This window comes from Rhodamnia argentea, chromosome 1, assembly GCF_020921035.1.
Source record: "Rhodamnia argentea isolate NSW1041297 chromosome 1, ASM2092103v1, whole genome shotgun sequence".
NCBI lineage: Eukaryota > Viridiplantae > Streptophyta > Magnoliopsida > Myrtales > Myrtaceae > Rhodamnia > Rhodamnia argentea.
The window spans coordinates 22,644,997-22,665,798 of NC_063150.1; the positions used below are offsets into that span (position 1 = coordinate 22,644,997).

The 20,802-nt window shown below is 39.6% G+C and overlaps 2 protein-coding genes and 1 long non-coding RNA gene across 6 annotated transcripts; 2 read left to right on the forward strand and 1 right to left on the reverse strand.

Moving 5' to 3' along the window:
• Positions 1–847: 847 nt before the first annotated feature.
• Positions 848–16,892, forward strand: LOC125315107. Its single transcript, XR_007198468.1, has 3 exons — positions 848–858; positions 906–912; positions 16,768–16,892. It is a non-coding gene; the product is annotated as an uncharacterized LOC125315107 (long non-coding RNA).
• On the forward strand, positions 8,594–16,833 carry LOC115726653. Of its 4 annotated transcripts, none has more exons than XM_048279176.1 (7): positions 8,604–8,748; positions 10,167–10,582; positions 10,704–10,874; positions 11,162–13,415; positions 14,102–14,232; positions 15,376–15,482; positions 16,552–16,833. In XM_048279176.1, exons 2-7 carry the CDS (start codon positions 10,312–10,314, stop codon positions 16,657–16,659), a joined length of 3,042 nt encoding a protein of 1,013 aa, XP_048135133.1. In that variant the 5' UTR covers positions 8,604–8,748; positions 10,167–10,311; the 3' UTR covers positions 16,660–16,833. The 4 variants fall into 4 exon arrangements, with proteins under 4 accessions (XP_030512484.1, XP_048135133.1, XP_048135139.1 ...); XM_048279178.1 differs by having other exon boundaries at positions 8,605–8,748; positions 10,704–10,873; positions 11,161–13,415; positions 14,117–14,232; XM_048279182.1 differs by lacking the exon at positions 10,704–10,874.
• Positions 16,893–18,031: 1,139 nt separating the features above from the next.
• LOC115726656 lies at positions 18,032–19,603 on the reverse strand. The gene is made up of 2 exons (XM_030656628.2): positions 19,005–19,603; positions 18,032–18,897 (listed from the first exon to the last, which is right to left on the reverse strand). The coding sequence occupies exons 1-2, from the start codon at positions 19,272–19,274 to the stop codon at positions 18,529–18,531; spliced, it is 639 nt and encodes a 212-aa protein (XP_030512488.1). The 5' UTR covers positions 19,275–19,603; the 3' UTR covers positions 18,032–18,528.
• Between the last annotated feature and the right edge of the window lie 1,199 nt (positions 19,604–20,802).

Sequence of the window (20,802 nt, forward strand, 5' to 3'; positions counted from 1 at the left end):
TTTAACAAAAGGTTACTTAAAAGGCAAATTATTTTCAATTTTTAGATTTAGTGTGTTAGATGACATGTGCACGTACGTATGTGCCTGGAAAATATGGAAAAAATGGCAAATGAGGAAAGGAAAAGAAAAGTTATTTAAGTAGTTTTAGGAAATATACTTAATTGAAGGGTAGAAATGTAAATTAATTTTAAAAAAAAACGTCACATAGAAGATATTTAGTAGAAGGTTACTTAAAAGGTAATTATTTTTACATTTTAGCTTTAGCGTGCTATATGACATGTGCACATACGTGTGTGCATGGAGAATATGGTAAAAATTGCGAAAGAGGAAAGGAAAAGAAAAGTTTTTAAGTCGTTTTAGGGAATACACTCAATTGAAGGAGTGTAAATTAATTTTAAGACGTCACATAGAAGAGATTTAGCGGAAGGCTACTTACAAGGCAATTATTTTCAATTTTTAGATTTAGTGTGTTATATGACATGTGCACATACGTATGTGCGTGGAAAATATGGAGAAAATGGCAAATGAGGAAAGGAAAAGAAAAGTTATTTAAGTTGTTTTAGGAAATATACTTAATTGAAGGGTACAAACGTAAATTAATTTTAAAAAACGTTACATAAAAGAGATTTAGTAGAAGGTTACTTAAAAGGTAATTATTAAAAGGTAATTATTTTTACATTTTAGATTTAGCGTGTTATATGACATGTGCACATCCGTATGTGCATGCAGAATACGGTAAAAATTGCGAAAGAGGCAAGGAAAATAAAAGTTTTTAAGTCGTTCTAGGGAATACACTCAATTGAAGGGTAGGTGTGTATATTAATTTTAAGACGCCACATAAAAGAGATTTAGCAAAAGGTTACTTAAAAGGCAATTATTTTCAATTTTTAGATTTAGTGTGTTAGATGATATGTGCACGTACGTATGTGCCTGGAAAATATGGAAAAAAATTACAAAATGAGGAAAGGAAAAGAAAAGTTATTTATGTAGTTTTAGGAAATATACTTAATTGAAGGGTAGAAATGTAAATTAATTTAAAAAAAAAAAGGTCACATAGAAGAGATTTAGTAGAAGGTTACTTAAAAGGTAATTATATTTACATTTTAGATTTAGCGTGTTATATGACATGTGGACATACGTATGTGCATGGAGAAGATGGTAAAAATTGCGAAAGAGGAAAGGAAAAGAAAAATTTTTAAGTCGTTTTTAGGGAATACACTCAATTGAAGGGTAGGAGTGTAAATTAATTTTAAGATGTCACATAGAAGAGATTTAGCGAAAGGTTACTTGAATGGTTATTATTTTCACATTTTAGATTTAGTGTGTTATATGACATGTGCACATACGTATGTGCGCGGAAACTATGGAAAAAATGGCAAATGAGGAAAGGAAAAGAAAAGTTATTTAAGTCGTTTCGGGGAATATACTTAATTGAAGGGTAGAAATGTAAATTAATTTTAAAAAACGTCACATAGGAGAGATTTAGCGGAATGTTACTTAAAAGGTAATTATTTTTTTTCATTTCCGATTTACTGTGTTATATGACATGTGCACATACGTATGTGCGTGGAAAATATGGAAAAAATTGCAATAGAGGAAAGGAGAAAAAAAATGTAGGATAAGAAAAGAAAGGTTATTTAAGTCGTTTTAGGAAATATACTTAATTGAAGGGTACGAATGTAAATTAATTTTAAAACGTCACATAGAAGAGATTTAGTGGAAGGTTACTTAAAAGGTAATTATTTTGACATTTTAGATTCTATTTTGTCTGTTGTTTGGGAATAGACTATAATATCACATGCCCACATATTTATGCGTGTGCAAATTATGGGAAAAATTGCAACAACGGAAAGGAAAAAAAAAAAAGAAAGCAAGATAAGAGGAAAATGTGATTTAATTTATTTTAGGAGATAAATTCAATTGTAGGATAAGAAAGTAATTTAAATGTAAGAAGAGTTTTATGGGAAGGTTAGTTAAAAGGTAATTATGCGTGTGCAAAATATGGTTGCAACAGAGATAAGGAAAAAAAAAAATGTAGGGTAAGGAAAAAAATGTGATTTGATTTACTTTATGATATGAATTTAATTGTAGGATAAGGAACTTATTTAGATTTTAAATCTGCATCGAAGAGATTTAGTGAAAGGTTAATTAAAATGTGATTATGTTCACATTTTGGATGACTATTTTCCTTTGTTTAGCTCTGACATGTGCACGTACTTTTTTTTTGGTCGAAACATATGCACGTACTTATGCGTGTGCAAAATATGGAAAATATTGCAACAGAGGAAAGAAAAAATGTGTTTAACTTAGGGTTAATATCACGAAAAATCTCAAGTTGATGTACCAATGACAAATTTACTCTAAACTAATTTGTTGACCATAAAAAACCCCCAATACATTTATGAAAAATTCACTGTTCATTAGTTTCTTTTAAATTGGATTAATACCATGAAAAATCCCAAACGAGTACATTTGTGAAAAATAAAGCGTAAAACTCTAAAGCGATACACCCCGTCAAGCGTCACGTGTTATCAAACTCAGTAATTTGACGGTAAAATATTACGAAAACTAAGAGATGATAAATTTATCGCGGGTGTACTAGTTTTGGATTTTTAGTGGTAAAAAAATTAATTTAGGGTAAATTTTTCACATGAATATCAGTCCGAGGTTTTTCGTGCTAGTAACCCTTTTAACTTGTATGTATTCGATTGTAGGATAAGAAATATTACTTAAAATATAGAAGAGATTTATTTGGGAAGTTACTTTTATGACAATTATATTCACATTTTAAATTGCCAGTTTGTCTGTTGTTTAATAAAGCCCAATCATTATTTCATGAGTATTTAGTGGGAATTTCAAACGCAAGTTAAATATTGAGGTTTCGTTCGAGTTTGCTTTATTATAACATGAAGAGATGTAGAGTTTAAAAAATCTATTATAAGAAATAAATTAGAAGATCTAATTTAACCATTCTTCTCCTCATCTAAGCACTCTAACAAACTTTGATCGACTCATTAGATTCATGAAAGGGCCTAATACCCTAAAAAGTCTCCAATTTTTTAGCTTTTGTATTAACTCTACTCTTTGCCTCATAAAAAACCTACAATTTTAGGTTCAGTCCCAATTCTAACATCATAAGCTTTCTTTCTATGAAAAAAAAACCAACTTTAGATCTTGTCCCAATTCTATCCTAAACTTTTTTTTCTCCTATGAAAAACTCCCAACTTTAGCTTGTCCATATTTTACCATCTAGTCTCAATTTTACCTTAAAATATTTACAGTTTCTTAAAAAAGCATGAACTTTTACTTGAGCCACAAATATGCTCCCATTAAACCTCCTTCATCCAAAATTTCTCGTTGACAATCGAGAAATGAAAAACTCTTTAGCACAAGCTATTTGAGCGTCTTGAGTGCGAACTCTCCGACCGTGAGTGATGGACAGCCAATAAAGGCAGATTTAGGATCAAGTAAAAGTTAGTGATCTTTTATGAGACAAAAAAAATTGCAAAAAATTGAAATTGGACCTAAATGCAGGATTTTTTATAAGCCAAAAAATGGTTTAGGGTAGAATTGGACTTTTTATGGGACAAAAAAAAGTCTAGGAAAGAATGGGACTGGATCGAAAGTTGAGGATTTTTTTATGGGACAAAAAAAAAAAAGTTTAGTGTATAATTGGGACTACACTTAAAGTTATAAGGCTTTTTATGAGACAAAATATAGAATTGGGACAAGAGTCAAAGTTGGAGGTTTTCTAGTGTATTAGGCCTTCATGATAGTCATAGAAAGTTCACCTAATAGAAAGATAGTTATGTACGCACTCACGTGCTCCACACATCGCTTTTTTATCACTTAAGTTTTCAATGAAAAAACTTTAATATGATATTGAAGCTGGTCCAAAAAACCCAATTTATCGCCTAATATCTCGTAAATTTTCGTGCCAAGCACGAATCACACTCGTATACAAGTACGTGCAAGACATTCATTCTCATTTCGTTGTCGTGGACTTAAGGAGAGGGTTCTACGACAAAGACAGAGTGGCCCGAATAATCCGTATCTTCAATTAAATCCGAAAACGACTTGTAAATCTTATTACGACCTTACCTCACTGGTTGTTCGCGAATTCCATTATCAAGAAGTGTATCTACGGCTTCCTGTACCATTTTCTCTTGCCACATTGCTAATTTTCCTAGTGAAGATCTACTTGTTGTCAATAGATCAGTAAGACTATTGTTCCTATCGATAACTTTTTTATGGAGTTGATTAATATCCGAGTTCATTAGCTTACCTCCATCTATCAAAATGACGGGTCATAATTCGGGAGGAAGAACTGACAGTAGACGTAAAACCAACCATCTGGTTCTATTGTTGTTCCAATTTCATGAGTCTAACCAAAAAGTCTTTTCTTCTTCCAATTTTTTGATCTTATCATTCATTACCTGTGGGTCCCATTGCAAGGGAAATTAAAGTCCCTAATCTAGGGGTGTCAACGGGCAGGGTCCGGCCCAAGCCTGCCTAAAACTGAACAGTGCCAAGCCCGACCCAGGCTGAACCTTCTTCGAACCGGGTCGGGTCGGGTCGGTTTCTTTTTTTCTTTTTTTGAATCAAAATCACTTGAAATGTTCGTTGAATGAAAAAATATTAAAAATAAAAATGAAAATAAGATAAATTAAAAAGAAAATGTAGGTGAAAAAAAAAAGCCGGAATCGGGCCGGCCCGACCCGGCCCAATCCTAACAATACCAAGCCGGCCCGGAAGGCTTGAAAATTAGGGTGAATTTTCAGGCCAGGCCCGATTGGGTCGGGAAGGATTGGACATGCGCAGGCTTTTTTGACACCCCTACCTAATCGCATGGCATGAGATTAGGTTAGCTATGGACCCATGACGAATACTCATGCTTTTATCTCGCCATCTATGTTTGTACCTAATAAACACTTACTTTCTGCCTTTGTGAAATACTTCTTGACTCCACGAGGTTGACTAATCTAAAGAAAAATTTATCAGAGAGACTAAAGGAAAATGATGCGGCATTTGCATTCTGCTTTACCTTCAACAAATTGTAATAAGAAAAGTGGAGTGGAAGAATGACATCCTTGTTGAATAAATCAAAAACCAGCTCGACCATAAGAACAAAAAATCGGCACACTACTAGATTCTTTTTTTCTTTTATGGGATGGGTGCAAATCAAACCACAACAGCCCGGTTGGGATATATGTAACATGCATAGGTAAAATGTAGAGGAAATAAAACCCATATATGTATCTCCGGAGGCGTTATTTGTGCATTTCAATTAAAAACCTAAGAACAAAGAGAGTTAAATGAATTACCTCTCATAACATGCTTAAAATAACTTGGTTTGGATGCTCTTCAATTCGAACCCCACAAACATCGAAGCTCTAGTTCGGACACACCAATCAATCTTACGTCGAATGGAAAAAAGAACTTGCAGATGACCACAACTTCAATTGTGCTAGCAACTTGTAGAGACACTTCTCCTCAGTCTCGATTTTTCGGTCACGAAACCAACAAAGAGAGATAAATTTTAGCTCTCAAGCACACATTATAACACACGCACACTGGACTATCTCTTCAACAATTGTTGCTGATCACACAATTACGTGCTACCAGTAATAGTTGCTGATCATGCAGCACATGCACATACACCTATATAAGTTTTACAAATAACAATAATAATAATTATCATTATTATATAAACAAAATTGTACACCACCAGCATGTGTATTTTGGATATACTAATATATGTCCACTTTGAGCTTGCGCGTGCATCACATTGCACATGCGTCCTTGACCCCAAATAATACAAAATTACATCTCACTTAATTTGATTTTAGCCCGACTTAATTAGGTTATTGGGATTGCAAATATATTTGCAATATTGTCCTTCCCACTCAACTCATCCTGAATTGGTTAAGGTGTGTGACATACGTAGATGCATCACTGAGCTAGTAGTAAGACTTGTATTAACACATTAGTTCTCTCAAGACAATTGATTATCCCGATCAATCTCCATTTCTTACAAGCTATGATTGACATCTAGCAATATATCATAGCTATGCTTTAAGAACGTAATGAACCCGTTAGCTTTGGCAACGGTGCAATTCAATCCTTCTGTATCATTATGTCTCCATTGAGCAAAGATCATGGAATATTTGTTAAGTCACCAATTCGATCATATACGCAAACTGAATTGACATAAATTTTATATGAGACATAAATTGTTCATTCTCGGTTATAACCCTGGATGAAGATTTCAATGCGGTGTTATGATTAGATTGCATTGGACATCTTTATTTTCTCTTTCATGTAACAAGGAGATAGATTCCATTTTGCGCACATGCATAAATTTGTACGTGAACGAACTATAACCATCAAGTATAGAGATGGATGAATGAACCGGCAACATCCCCACTTGTGAACCAAAGCCATCTAACACGCGGGTTAACATTATGCGTCGAGTGTAAGGATTATTACACTAGACCAAAACATGAATGATTAGCCACCGACCACGTTGAAAGGCTTCCATGTTGCTAATCGTTCTATGTGTGCCACGTTACTTAATTTGTGCGGTACAAGCACCCGTGTTCTAACTCGGGCATCACAATACCCAATGACTTGTAACTCGTCATTGTCTCGAGTATTCAATACTTAATGGTGCGACTAAGAACACATCGACCTCAACATGATCATTAGTATCCACTCAATAATACATTGACTAAGAACAATTTAAAGATTCAGTCTAATTTGGATCCGTCGCACATATTCTTAACATCTCAAGAATAGGTTAATTAATGAATAAATACGTCTTTACCATTAATTAATTATAAGATTGAAAGTACAACTAAAATCTCTAACACGTAACTATTCCATGGTTACTTAAAGAAAATATTTTCCAGAAAGTGATATACTATATTGCTGACGAAAATAGATGAACGAAAAAAAAAAAGTTTATTGTACATGAATGCGTTTACACATAAATTATTATCGATAATATATTTATTTTTTACTAATTAATTATTTCAAGCGATATAAGAGATTATTTTTAATGAATAATTTTTCAAATCATTCTTCTTACGCGAAATGATTAGAGTCTAAAGTAATAAGAATATGACTGTCTTCATTGGTATGGTTTGCCGGTTAAAAAAAAAAAAAATACGGTATGGTTTAGAAAGTCAAAGCAAGTGCTCTGACAAATCTTTAAAAAAAGGTGGAGGATATTAAGGGTCGCTTTTTTTCCACTTCTAGTTCGGCTAAAGCACTCCTCCGTAAAAGTATTACGACCGTTTCACCCGTTATGGGTTCCACCTTTCAGCAACTTTTGTGTTCTGTCAATATCTTTTTTTGGTTTCTTTTTGCGTGCCTCACTTTGCTTCGTCTTCATTCTTCTCTCTTTTTCTCTCTCTTGAAGGCAATAATCTCTCTCTTGCGGCACCCACTTACACCGTCAAAGGCGACGAGAACTACCTTGTGGAGAAAATAATTGCCTGCAAGATAGAGAAGGAGAGAGACGGAGATGATGGAAAGTGAGACCTGCATAAGAAAAAAAAAAGATATTAAGAGAGCACAAAAGATACTAAAAGTGAGACCCACAATGGATGGGATAAGTATATCATAAGTATCATAACTTATGTACGACGTTCACTTGAGTGCCATAACTTTCAAAACGTTCACTTAAGTGCTATATCTTTCAAAAATCGTTCGCTTAAGTGTTACGTCGGAGCAAAATCAATCACTTGAGTGCTACAGTAACTTTTTCGACGTGTTATGTCGGCTTTTCGGCATGCCACGTCATTTTTCCGACGAGCCACGTCGCCTTTTCCGGCGTCTCACGTCAACATGACACTCAAGTGAACGATTTTTGAAAGTTATGGCACTTAAGTGAAGGTTTTGAAAGTTATGACACTCACGTGAACGCCGTATAAAATTTATAGTACTTCTAGTGTACTTTTTTCCCATAATGGGTAGATTGGTTACAACACTTTTGTTGGGAGTGTTTTAGCCGGGAGCGAAAAAAGCGTGCCCCCAAATCAATCATGTTTAGAAGATGATCCATGCACGTGCCGAGTCACATGCGTTGATGGCCTCGGTGGCGTAATGGCAGCACGTGCCACTAATTAACCCTGTCTTAATCATCATTAATTATCCACTTAAATCAAATCAACCCTCCTTTTTTTAATCTGTACTTGAAAGGTCAAATGGTAATTAAAAGAGGAAAAAGCATCTATTTCAGGAAATGAGGTCGGTAGTTGGCCTATGGGTGACACGTGATTGACCAAATTGGATTAAAAAAAGGTAGCAAAAGGGGTAAAAAAAAAAAACAAAACAAAAAAGGAGCAGAAAACGGACACCAGCCCCAACTTGTTTTTTGTCGGTTCTTTGACCCCGTGACGTCACCCTGCGAATTAACCTTTCTTTATTGATTAAAAAATTGGGGCAAAAAAGGAGGCCCGTCAGCCGCCTCCACGTGGCACTCTCTGTACCTCACAGTCCAGAATCTCTGGAATTGCTAGAGAGAGAGGAGAGAGAGAGAGAGAGAGAGGAGAAGGTGGATGGAAGACACCTTGGTGGTTACTGCCATGCGTCTAGCGTGTACAGTTACAAAGGAGCTCTCCTCTCTCCCTCTCTCTCTCTCTCTCTTCACTGCGGTTTCTTCTCGGCTACTTCAGCTCGGGCTCCCAGTGACTCGTTGATCGGAGCTGCGAAGAATCTCGAGGAAATGGAGGCTCCGACGAGGTAAGGAGATTTCTACGGGATTGCGATGTGGTCGCCGTTTTTCGTTGCGGAACCGTCCGCCCGGAATCTCGCGTTTCCGTTCCGGGGGGGTGGGGAATCGGTATGCCGGCGCGGCCGTCTTGTTTCCGTCCCCTTCGTCTTGCCGTGTGTGGGAAGAGCGGGGTCGAGTTTCGTGTTTTTTTTTTTTTCGCTTTCTCAAAATGCTGCGCTGCTGGTTCGATTTCTATGTGCTATCGACATGGTCCGAGGCCGGATACGTAGTAGAATCATTCTTTGATTTGGTTACTGTTCTGGTTGATGTGTCTGTTAGGGCGGAGTACGGGTCTAGGTGCGCCGGTGACGTTGGGGTTCGATTGGCGTACGGAGCTCAGCAGAATGTATGGTATGAGATGGCTTGAACTCATGGCAACCAAAATCTTCGTTAGACTGAATTGCTATGATTGATTGCATATTTTAAGTGTGATTGCGTAGCCTAATACAATTGTACCTATGGTTAATTGCTATTAAGACAAAATGTAAAGGCTGTTGAGTACTCGGCGTTGTTTGTGAAAGGACCGCATAAGAATTCGTGAGCTACATAGTGTAGTTACTCTTAAAACAAAAGAAAAAGCTTGAGGAGAGTCATTGTGTCTGTTGAAAGAATTGCGATGGATTTTATGCAAGTGAACACAACAGAGTCGACCCTCGAGATGACTGAGGTGTTGGGTGGCATATGTGCTGTAACCGATTGATGAAAGCCTTGTACTACAGGTTGCCACACTCTGAACCAAGTGTCTGGTGGCCATCTTGAGGAATACTATTAGCTGGCTTTCAGTTCCGCTGCAGAAAGAAAAATATGCAGTCTTGAAGTCCTTCATGCCAGTACTTGGGGTCCTTATCAAGGCATCTGTCAGATGAATGAAATGCAACAAATTGGCGCTAACAAATAGTTACGAGTTTATATTTTAGAAGGCCAAATCTCTGGGAGTTGAAAGGAATTTAATGCTCCGTTTCTGGGCAAGAGATTGAAGTGTTTAGCTCTTACCTTCGGCTGAATCTTAATCACTATGTTCAAACCATTGTGATAGTTTCATGTGAAACAGCTACACCACATAAGAACACGGAACTGAAGCTTCCATGTCCAACACCTGTTAGAACTAAGGAAGCTGCTGGTAGTGCAATATTCAAATGGGAGGATTGATTTTGTAATAGACAACTATAAAAAGAAACTGAACGTTGCCTGTTTTAGTGGTGTCAAATATATATGCATCCTTTTGTACAGTTGGCAATACCAGAGGCTCTGAAAGATCTAGATGCTCCATATTGATTCGATATGTCATTATGAATTGAGTATCTCTTGTATTTTACATGGATTCATGTCTGAACTTCTTGCTGCGTGAGTAAAATAACATCGCTTCTGCCTTTGTATACTTTCCCAGGTAACTTCATATATCTAAAGTGGCTACTGATTAAACAACACAGTCATTATGCCTTGGGATATGAACTAGAAACATGTACCATGAAGAAGGAGAAGGATCTCGTTGTATGGTTTTAGCTTCAATTTAGAAGATTATCAAGCAAAAGATGAATTTGGAAAATCAAACAATTGAACCTGTGACCGAGTTAGGACTTGCTTTGGACTATTCGAGTCAATGCAATCAGAGAATATCGAACAATGATCCAAGTGCAGGTGCAAATGCAGGATCAAGTGGGTGCATGACATTTGTGGCGCCAAATCCCTTATCTGAGCTGGTTTGGTCTCCACACAGCGGATTAAGTCTTAAATGTGCTGACTGCGGCTTCATAGAAAGGAAACCCTCTCCCATTTTGGGTGCAGGGTCGAAATATGCATCAGGTAATGTGTTAACTTGTAGAAGGGTACTCTCATTTACAGTTAGTCTGACCAATTAAAATTTAAGGTCCCTCAAGTTGATGCTTTACATTGGGGATTTAGTTGATACAATCTTTGCTTTCAGAAAAGGTTGATCCCATGGTCGATGTGAATGCCGAGGCTGATGCGCCTTTCTCACATAGAAATCTTGAAATTAGAGGCTCAAGATATGGGGAGCCAGAGGATTGTTGTGGTTTAGTTGGGCAAAGGCTGGAAATAACAACAAGCAAGGGAAATGCCTTTTCTAATGTCCCGGCTATGTGATGCCATAGTCAACTAAGGACCTCACATGCTAATTTGCTATGTAATTTAAGCAATTTATGTGATTTTGGATAATCTAGGTACCAAATTTTTTTCTCTTTCATGTGTTTCGTTTGCGTGTTTCTTTCACGTTATGAAGCAATAATGACATTATTGTCTAACACAAGCAACTGTGGGATAAGTACTCTACCTTTTGGATCAGTGAGAATCTTTCTTCTAGCAGAAGCTTGCATTTGGTTTTTCATCTTTCATAACTCATGCCTACTGAATCTGCCTTTGCAGGTCAGGTTAGTGGTAAAAATGGAGATCCTCCACATAATGAAGTTTCCCACGGAGATCCTGCCTCTGGAGGACAAGATGTCACGATGAACTATGAGCAATTGGCAATGGGAGTTACAATGGTGTCAGAAGTTCTCCCACTGAATGAACAGACAGCTTCCACTACTCCGGCTTTCTCTCCATGCGGAGAGGATGACAAACTAGCTTCATTTTTAAGAGAGGAAAGCAAGAAAACCAGTAATCCAATTCTTCCGTTAATGGACAAACTAGAATCAACAGCTGAGAATGACATAAGAACTCTTAACAGTGAAAACATCTGCCATGTAACAGCTGATTCCGTAGCCTCAGGATCTTCGTCCGAAGTCAAAAGCATCTCCATGCCGGATCCTGATATCCAACACAAAGGAAAACTTGTTTCTAGCAACAGAAGAATCCATGGAAGTCGTAACAAAGGTAAAGAAAAGGCATTATCTGATGGAGATGCTAGTGGACGATTGATAAAAGAGGATGACAACAGCCATGAGAGTGTTGAAAGCTGTAACAGCACGGGCTTTTTTTCAGTTGGAAGGAAGAGAGGGAGCATTGAAGCACATATGATTGGTGAAAATAAACAGGCTAGGTATGTTCAAAACCAAACTGCTTCAAGCTCTTTTGCTGGACAAGAAAGCTCCTTCATGAATTGGATATCAAACATGGTGAAGGGCCTGCCAAAAACAAATCAAGACGTGGCAGGCTCTCTCTCACTTGCTCTCACTGGTCCTAGTTCTGGAAATGAGCATCTGGATCGTTCATTTGTAGCTGGTGGCCAAAACCTGCATGCTCATGGTGGGAATATGGGTTTTAAGTCCATTTTTCAATCAATCTACTGTTCGAATAAAAGTGCTCAAGAATCGAGAACACTTCTGCTTCCTAGTCAAGTGGGAGAGGGATCTACAAAAATTGAGCTGCCTAACAAGATATGTGCTAAAGATGTGCATCCATTAGCATGTCTAGCAGAGAATGACAACCCAAGCAAGAAGCTGCTGCTGCAATGCAGAATGTTCGACGAATCTACTCCTGAAATTGGAGCTGGTGGTCAAAATATTACTCAAGTTTTAGATGCAAGATTTACTGTCTCTCAGGAGAATTGTGAAAATCACTCCACAAAGCGTAAGAGTCTCGACAACTTGGATAACGGAAGTAATAAGAACTCAAAAAATTCATCGAACTTTTCTTTGGGGGAACAAAACTCAAAAAAAGCTGGTGAGGATCATTCTTCTTCTCCAGAAGAGAAGATTAGTAATCTTGGCTGCAGAAATGATTCTCTAGGAAGCTTGTGGATCTCTCGTTTTGCATCAAGGACCTCTTGCTCTATACAAAAGCAGGATATCTGTGTCCATAGTATGGGTGGAACAGTTGAGGATTCAGGGAATTTCATTAGAATTACGGCTCAGTCTAATCAATCTTTTGGCTGTCACCCAGATCCGACAAATATAGAGGTCAAGGATTGTACCAGTGAAGAACCATCTAATGGTGTTGGAAAAGAACCACAAGACTGCGCTGCTGGTATTGAAGCTTCCTTTGGTTTCAGAAAGCTCCAGAATAGTCATGATCACCATATGATGCACAAAGTGAACCGTCTTTCGTCTTCTCAGAGACTTAAAAGTTCCGAGGAAATGGCTTCATTGTTTGCTCGAAGATTGGATGCCCTTAAGCACATTATCCCGCCAAATCCACTAGATGTGGGTGCTGGGTGTAGCGCAACTTGTCTCTTTTGTGGAACAAAAGGTCATGGTCTCCAAAAATGCTCAGAGATAGCAGAAGCTGAGCTGGAAGACGTCTTAATGAATGCCAAATCATATCAAGTAGTGGAGGAAATGCCTCCTCTATGCATTAGATGTTATCAGCTCAATCATTGGGCTGTTACATGTCCAAATGTCGTTGCAAAATCGATTCCACCTCAGGATTGTACTTATGTCATTAATCACCGCTGTTCTGATATAGCACAGCTTCAGTATAAACATATGCACCAAAAGAGTAACCTTGTAGATCGTTGTAATGGAAACTTGAAATTGAAGGAAGTATCAAGCTCTGACAAAGATATTCCTAACCCAAACTGGATTAGGAAATGCAGTGCTTTGAGCCCCATTCAAAGTAGGCTGAAAGAGAATGCAATCACAACAACAGGAAATTTCGAGGAACGGCATATATCAGATGTGCCTAAAGCAATCTTTGACTCGGTAAAGATGCTTCAACTGTCTCGGACCAGTATCCTCAAGTAAGTCAAACTTTTTACTACGTGATCTCTTTGAATGATACATTTGGCAAACTATTAGTTCGTCTTCAATTATCAGGCATGGTGATTACTGTTGGGTACGGTTTCTTGGTTTTGGTGAACCTCTTTTTCAGGTAGATCATGTTTTCTAAGACAATGCCTGGAATGTTCGTGAGAGTTGAGAGTTAAATAAAAAATATGTTTTAGTGAAAACTACATCATGGATCAGGCATTTCGTATGCCACGTCGAAGGTTATGTATACATAAGGGAGCATGACAAGAAAACCATCTCTTAGAGTGTGAAATTTGCCAGCGAAACAACTGACTGCTTGGATGGTTTACCAGCTCATGTTTTGTTTTCACCGTCAAATATTGGTGAAACTTGGACAGAATTGCAATCAACTTAATTGCTATTGTCATTACTTGTAATTTGCTGCATATAATGTTGCGGTTATAGTCAAAAGAAACAATTTTTGGGAGTTTTCCCAGTGCTCTTTAAAGGAATATTTTGGTGAAACTTGAACAGAATAGGACAATTTTTTTTTTTAATTTAATTAGAAAACGGATCAATTGGCTATTGTGGGAGTTTTCCCAGTGCTCTTTAAAGGGAACTTTGTGTGGCATTCTGTATGGACAACAATCGGATTTTCATCGAGATATTGTTGGTCTTAGATGAAACTCTTTCTCAGTCCTTTAAATTTTAGGTGGATGAGTGCGCGGACATCCCCAGTGCACCTTGATGGATTCTTTCTGCGCTTGCGTCTTGGAAAGTGGGAAGAAGGACTTGGAGGAACTGGTTATTATGTAGCTTGCATAACTGGTACAACTCAAATTCAACTCTTTTCATCCGTTATATTTCATATATGCTTGGCTAAGTTATGTTCTGAATGCACATGTTTTGCATTGGGATGTTGATAAGCTGTTGCCTGTTGTGAATCCATCTGCTGTCTCCATCTTGAGATTGTGACATGTGCCCACTCAGTTGTAGTCCTCACCACATCCAATCCAAATTCTACAAAACCCTAGTTTTCTCTGTCCCTTCTTTTTCCCCCCCTTACCCCAAACCGCTTCCATGCCCAACCGCCGCACTGCTGCCCGCCGCCCAGCGTCACTACTGCTGAAGTTGCCAATGCCACACTCAGAACTGGCTACTGCCACATCTCAGGACATGTAGCCAACGTCCAACTGCTGTCACTGCTCCGTCTTTTTCCCCATTCACCCCCTCTTTTGTCCTAGCCTTTGTCATTTTTTTCTTTTCGCGTTTACAAACATCTCTTGACCTTGCCGTCAAGTTGCTGCCGCTGCGAGATCTAGAGGCATGCCTCCAGATCTGGAGGTTTGCATCCAGGGCTTACACCGAGCTCAAACAGAAAACAGGCAGCTTAGCTTGACACCAGTGTCCATGGCCAAGGCTTAGGTCGAGGCTTAGCCTCTGTCCATTGCCAAGGCTTAGCTCCGTGTCCATGGCTCAGCAGTGGTGGTGGACAAGGCCTAACTTGATGCCACGTCGAGTGCCACCATTGGCAACGAGCTCGAGGGCAGCATCGAGCTCAAATAGAGAGTATAATAAAGAGGGATGGGGGCATATAGAGGGATGGGCTGCTGGGATAAAGACCAATGGAGAGAACTCGTCTTGGGGAGCGTGGCAACAGCAGGGCGGCGGATGTAGGTGGGGATGGGGGCTGCAGTGGCTCAGGCAGTGGAGAGGCATGGGGGCTCTATTCTGTACAGAAGGTGGAAGAGAGAGAGAGAGAGAGAGAGAGAGAGAGAGAAAGAGAGAGATTATAGCATATTGATATACTAGCAGTGAGATTAAAGTGTGGCGGAGTGGCGCCACATGTTTTTTTGTGCTTGGAGACAGCAGATAGGAATTATAATACCAGACAGCATGCATCCAATCCATCAATACCCATATCTGGGATCCTTACTGGAAGGTTTGTGGCATCTGCTACTTAATGTGCAGGAATGCAAAGAGAAAAGACATCCGGTAGAAATCCTATCTCTGTTAACATTGGTGGAGTCAAATATCTCGTCGAGAGTCGATACATCTCCAACCACGATTTTCTTGAGGTAATAACTTAACTCATTCATCCTTCACTGATATCCCTGGGGTGCTTTCTTTCCTTCCTCTCTTTCTTTTCGTTTTGCCTAAATCGTCAGAGGAACTTCCTCAGGAATTTTATGAGTTATGAAGGCATCCATCATGATAATGTTGAATCCACTCTGGAATTTTGCTCCACTTCTGTTGTTTCTCGTCTTGTTTCATCCAATCTGTGGCAGCAGTAGTATAAACTGACAATTGATTTTCAGTTGCACTTAGCGTGGTAAACTGTTGTGCTACGTGGGTATCTATAACACAAATCAATCTAGTTATAGAATAAGTAAAAAGGACGCCAATCAGACTAGAGGAGTGATTCATGGATTACTTAGCAGTGTTGCATTGTCGTAAAGACAACTTCTTCGAGGTAAAGGCCGGTCTACATAAGGAATATGAATGGATAGAACAGGCAAAATATGTTGACATCATCATTTGGTCAGGACATCATATTTAAGGAGATGAGTCTGGGAACCTTCAGAATTTTCATTTTATGGAAGTGGCTCACATCAACAGAGTATGGAAGCCTATGAAAGACATGGATAAATTCTTTGAATGATGAAAACTCAAGAAGATGTAGCTGTGTGTTGGGAGCTTCAAAAGAGGAACCTTTTTAGAGCAAGTAATGGCAGAAAGCTGATGACCCTATCGTCCAGCTTTCTTCTATTTGGAGCAGAAAGGTTTACTGTTGATGTTGTCATACCTAATAATTCATCGATCTAAATATATCAAGATTCTGCTTCTTGTTTCGCTATTGGTTTGTCGGTGGTCTGACAGGTTATCGGTAATAGCTAATCATCCGCCATATCCAACAGCTGAATTACGGTTTCGCATGCTAAGCTTTTATGCTAGGTGACTTCGTGTTCTTTAAGAAGTTATAAGGCTGGTGGGGATGGAAGCTTGTGATGATCTCGTCTACGAATTTTTAGCCCATTGGATTGCAAATGAGATGCTTGACAGAAGAAAGAGGATTATTGTTTGACTGGACTCTTCTTTCTCGTCTTTTTTCCTAATGACTTTCCTTTGCCTATTACTGTTTCATAGGATGAGTTAATGGCCTGGTTGTGTATGACGTCCCGAGCTGGCGGCAAGATTCCAACTGAGGAAGATCTGAGGATGAAAGTGGAGGAAAAGAAGAGGCTAGGGTTCTGACACGCTCGTGCCATCTCGGGAGCCATCTGAGTTTCACCAAATGAGATTTAAAGACGGGTGATGTGAAGTCCAAGTCCGACTTGTATACAGAATTTTGATGTTGCTTAGTTGCTCAAAGAGCTTTGTGCATTCATCCTAAAAAAGAATCACTCCTCATGTATTATTGGACCCTCACAATCTTTTGCAAGCTCCCTAACTTTTGTTTTGTAGTATGCAAAAGGGATTGGACGGTGTTGGAACCTCCCTCACCGGTAGAACGTTCGGTTTAAGGCGTTAATGAAGTATCAACTATTCGCTAAGTGAGCCCGTCCCAGCTCCATTGGATGGGTACCTGCTCCAAGTAATGGTTATCGGGATACTGATAAAATTTTGAGATTCTCACATTTTGTGTTGCGGCTCAAGCAGGAAGTTCTGAATAGGACGTGGTGACAAAATGACACCTTATCAAGAAGATGAGCTCCGAATCAATAATCGATACATATAAACTTAAGAAAGGACTTTTACGTAGTACGGTTCGACACTCCTCCCGAAGATATTAGAGATAGCACAGAGCAGTAACCCCCTAGTACTCCTCTCTTACAAGGCAAATTATTGCATGCACTGATGGAACATATAGGTTGTTAGCAAGTGATAGCAAGTGACCCCGTTGGATCGCGTGGCTCTAGGGTGTCACCACATGATCCATCCGGTTGGGTTACCGAACCTCAATACAGCTGGTGCAGCCAATTTCGGAGCACCAACTTTGGACCGGAGCCTTTAGAGTTCTCCCAATTGTGTGTTGCGATTGCATTTAGGAAATAACAGAAGTGATCAGTTCCTAGTCCGGTTCAGCTCCCAATTAGAAATGGGTCTAGTCTGGTTCCTGAGGCTGAACCCCACTTAGAAACCGGTCCAGTCCAGTTTTTATGCTGTCCAACGGAACCGGCGGATACATACGGGCACGCCGAATTACGCCATAAAAACCATGGCCACGAAGAAAAGAGCCCTAAACTGCCTTCCACCACAACAGAAACAGGATGGCAACCGATCGACAGCGGAAAAAGGAGTGTCCCAGAAGCCAGTAAGACCCAAAGAAATAATAATGATAACAAAAAATAATGTTAAGTTTACACTTTACACACTGCTGTTATTTAAGAAATACTAATGACAATAAAAAAATCGATCCAATTTGGTCGGTTCAGCTCCCACCTTGGAATCGAAAACCCGACCGCCCGTCACTGGATCCAATTTTAAGGAACCGGGAGCTAGACGTTTGCCTCTGGAACTGCCTACAATCGGCCGGTCCAGTCCGGTCCAATCCGGGCGGTTCTTAGTTCAGGTGGTTCCTGTTAACGTGAACAGCTCTTCATTTAACTAATGAACCTTCTTAAGATGATGAAAACTTTTACTCGTAGCACAGATTCTGCATGCACAGTACATCTAGTTCTGCACATTACACTTGCAACCTTGTTACAGATGATGAACAACTTTTATTCGCTGCGCACTGTGTCCGCATGGACGGTACATCAAGCTGTGCACAGCATATAAACACAACCTTGTTACATATTCCAACCTCACATAATGGACAGCGATATCAAACTGGAAAGGAAAGAAATGATGGGAAAACGCGTCTGAGCTAAGCAGTTCGTGTTTATTCTGGAGCACCAAACGAAGGCGTTGAGCTCTGCGGCCTTATTGGCTGGTCAATGCGCACCGTGGCAGCACTTGAAGCTGACAATGGTCCCCATGTTCCGAGGGCAATTGTCGGTGGGGCACTTGATCCACTCGGGTATGTCGCCGACCATGTTGGGGATAGAGAATTTGTAGCATCACAGCATGACTATGACCTCCTTGTAGCACGCTAGGAAGTGAGTGTCGAAATTCTGTGTGTTAGTCGTTTTGTTGATCCAAGATTGGTGCTCCGACAGCACTTTCCAGAGATCCGGGAGACTGGTGTTGAGGATCACTCTCGGACCCCACGCTAAGATGGCCAATCCGCTTTGCGTCTTGTAACTGTTGTGGAGCTCGATCAGCTTCAGCGTCCAGGGATCGTGCGTCTCCTTGTTTGCCAGCATCTTCTAGCATATGCAGTTCTCGAGGTGGGGAAAGGAATTGGTTTCTTTTGGGGTTGGTGGTGATGTTGAAGAACTTGAAGTTGAAGGAGGCATAGGTTTTACTGCTCAGGATGTTTCCAATCTGTTCGACAGGGTTGGAGTCTTCAGCTGAGCCGCACAAGAACATGAGCTCGTTCCTTTCAAACTGGCCAACAATCAAGACACAGGACTGGTTAAAAGAACAAGAATACAATCATGAGTGATTGAAAATATAGCTCGGATAATCGAAGCCACACTGCATTTGTAACTTACGCTTTGTTCGATAGATTGGAAGACCGCGTCGATTGCCACAAGCTTGAGCCAGTTGTTGCTGTGCTCTTCCCACAGCTCGCCGCTCCTCTTCCGCTTGAACAGGACGGCTTTCGATCCCCAAAGGCGTATCACCGACATTGCGCCCGTGTTCTCCACCTCCCACTTCTCATTCGACACGACAACCTTCGTCTGCTGCTTAAATTGCCTACACTTCCCGATGAACTTTGCTGCTGCATTGCCAACGACGGAGTTGCACAAGTACCAGGGCATCTGAAATCTCCTCTTTTCGAACTCTTTGTCATCTATAACATCCGCAACAGGAACCCACACAATTTCTTAGTTACTGGATTGGAATCTTTCTTTTTGCAGATGCTGTTGTGGGTTATTATGTCTGCGTTCGACAAGGTCTGGTCCAAAATAAGCAGCATCACGTTCTTGTTCTGCAACTCCTCCACCTCTGCCTACAACACGCAGTGATCAGACATTCAAACTATCCCAAAATTTCAAACTTGGTTAATGATTTGTAAGTCGATATGCATTCCCTTCTCCTCACATTCATATACAATGATCAAAGTCGGTGAAGATAATTGGGACTGAGAAGCTAAACAGCGTCATCTCGTAACCTCGATCAACCACACCGAATAGTAGGGCCATAAACCTTACGGTATCAGTACGAAATCTGTAGAGTTCCTTGATCTCCTTATACAGAAGTTGCTCCTCTGCATAATGTGAATCACTTTAAAATGTGAGTAACTATTGTTCGATATATGGATATTGTTGACACCTAAATTTTCGTTAGTTCATTTATGAAAAATTTGCACAAAAATTAGGGACTAACCTTAGTCTCCATAAAAAATATTCATTACATTTCATATAGTTTGCATTTACTTTAGCATCGCATTGCATTTGAATTAATCGAATTGGCGGTGATCGGACAAGAGTGGATAATTACGAATTTAATTAGTTGGACAGAACTCGTGATGGTTGAAAATTCGACTAAGCTCATGTAGCAGAAAAATCACGTGGAGGGCAGGGCTTGGAAGGTCCGCATTATTTGATCAAATTTGGGGAAAAAAAACATTTTTCTGCACTCAAAAGTTCACGTGAGAATACGCCAGGAAGAAAAGGAGATTCGGCGGAAGTCCTTTGGTGGACCAATCAACATTCAAAGTCTCTTGGTGGATCATCAAGCACCGTGGATACTTCTTGCCCATTGCAACAAAAATATTGAGGGTCCTCTGACGTGTTTCGCTCAGCCCGACGCCACCACTGTTCGGCATTAATCGAAAATCGAAACAGCCCTTGTTTGTATCGATTTTTCATCACAATTTGGACGTCTTTCTCGCTGTTGTTAGCTGCCCAAATAACTGGTATTCGGGGCTCAAAACAGCCCCGCTCAGGGTTATTTTTATCACTAATCAGTGCAGGATTTTTGCTCGTCTTTCAGATCAATTGTCACAGACATTTGGCGATAATTGCTTGCATATTCGGTGCTGTCAAAGGTGAGATTCAGCTGCGGCAAATTGATTTTTTCGGATCCTCTTAGGCGTGCACGAGTGGCCTCTCCCCACTGTTTGGTCCAAATAGCTCGCTTGGAGTCCAAAATTTGGTTCGATCCCAGATTAGGTAATTTTCCAATTCATGATATTCTGAAAATGCTTAGAATTTTGCCGAATTGATGGTTGTGGTTGCTTAATGATTTTCCGATTTCAAGCATATCTTGAAAATACTGTGCATGCTTTGGATCACTTTGGACATAGCTAGAAAGATTCTTGTTAAAGCTTGCTCCAACGAGCTA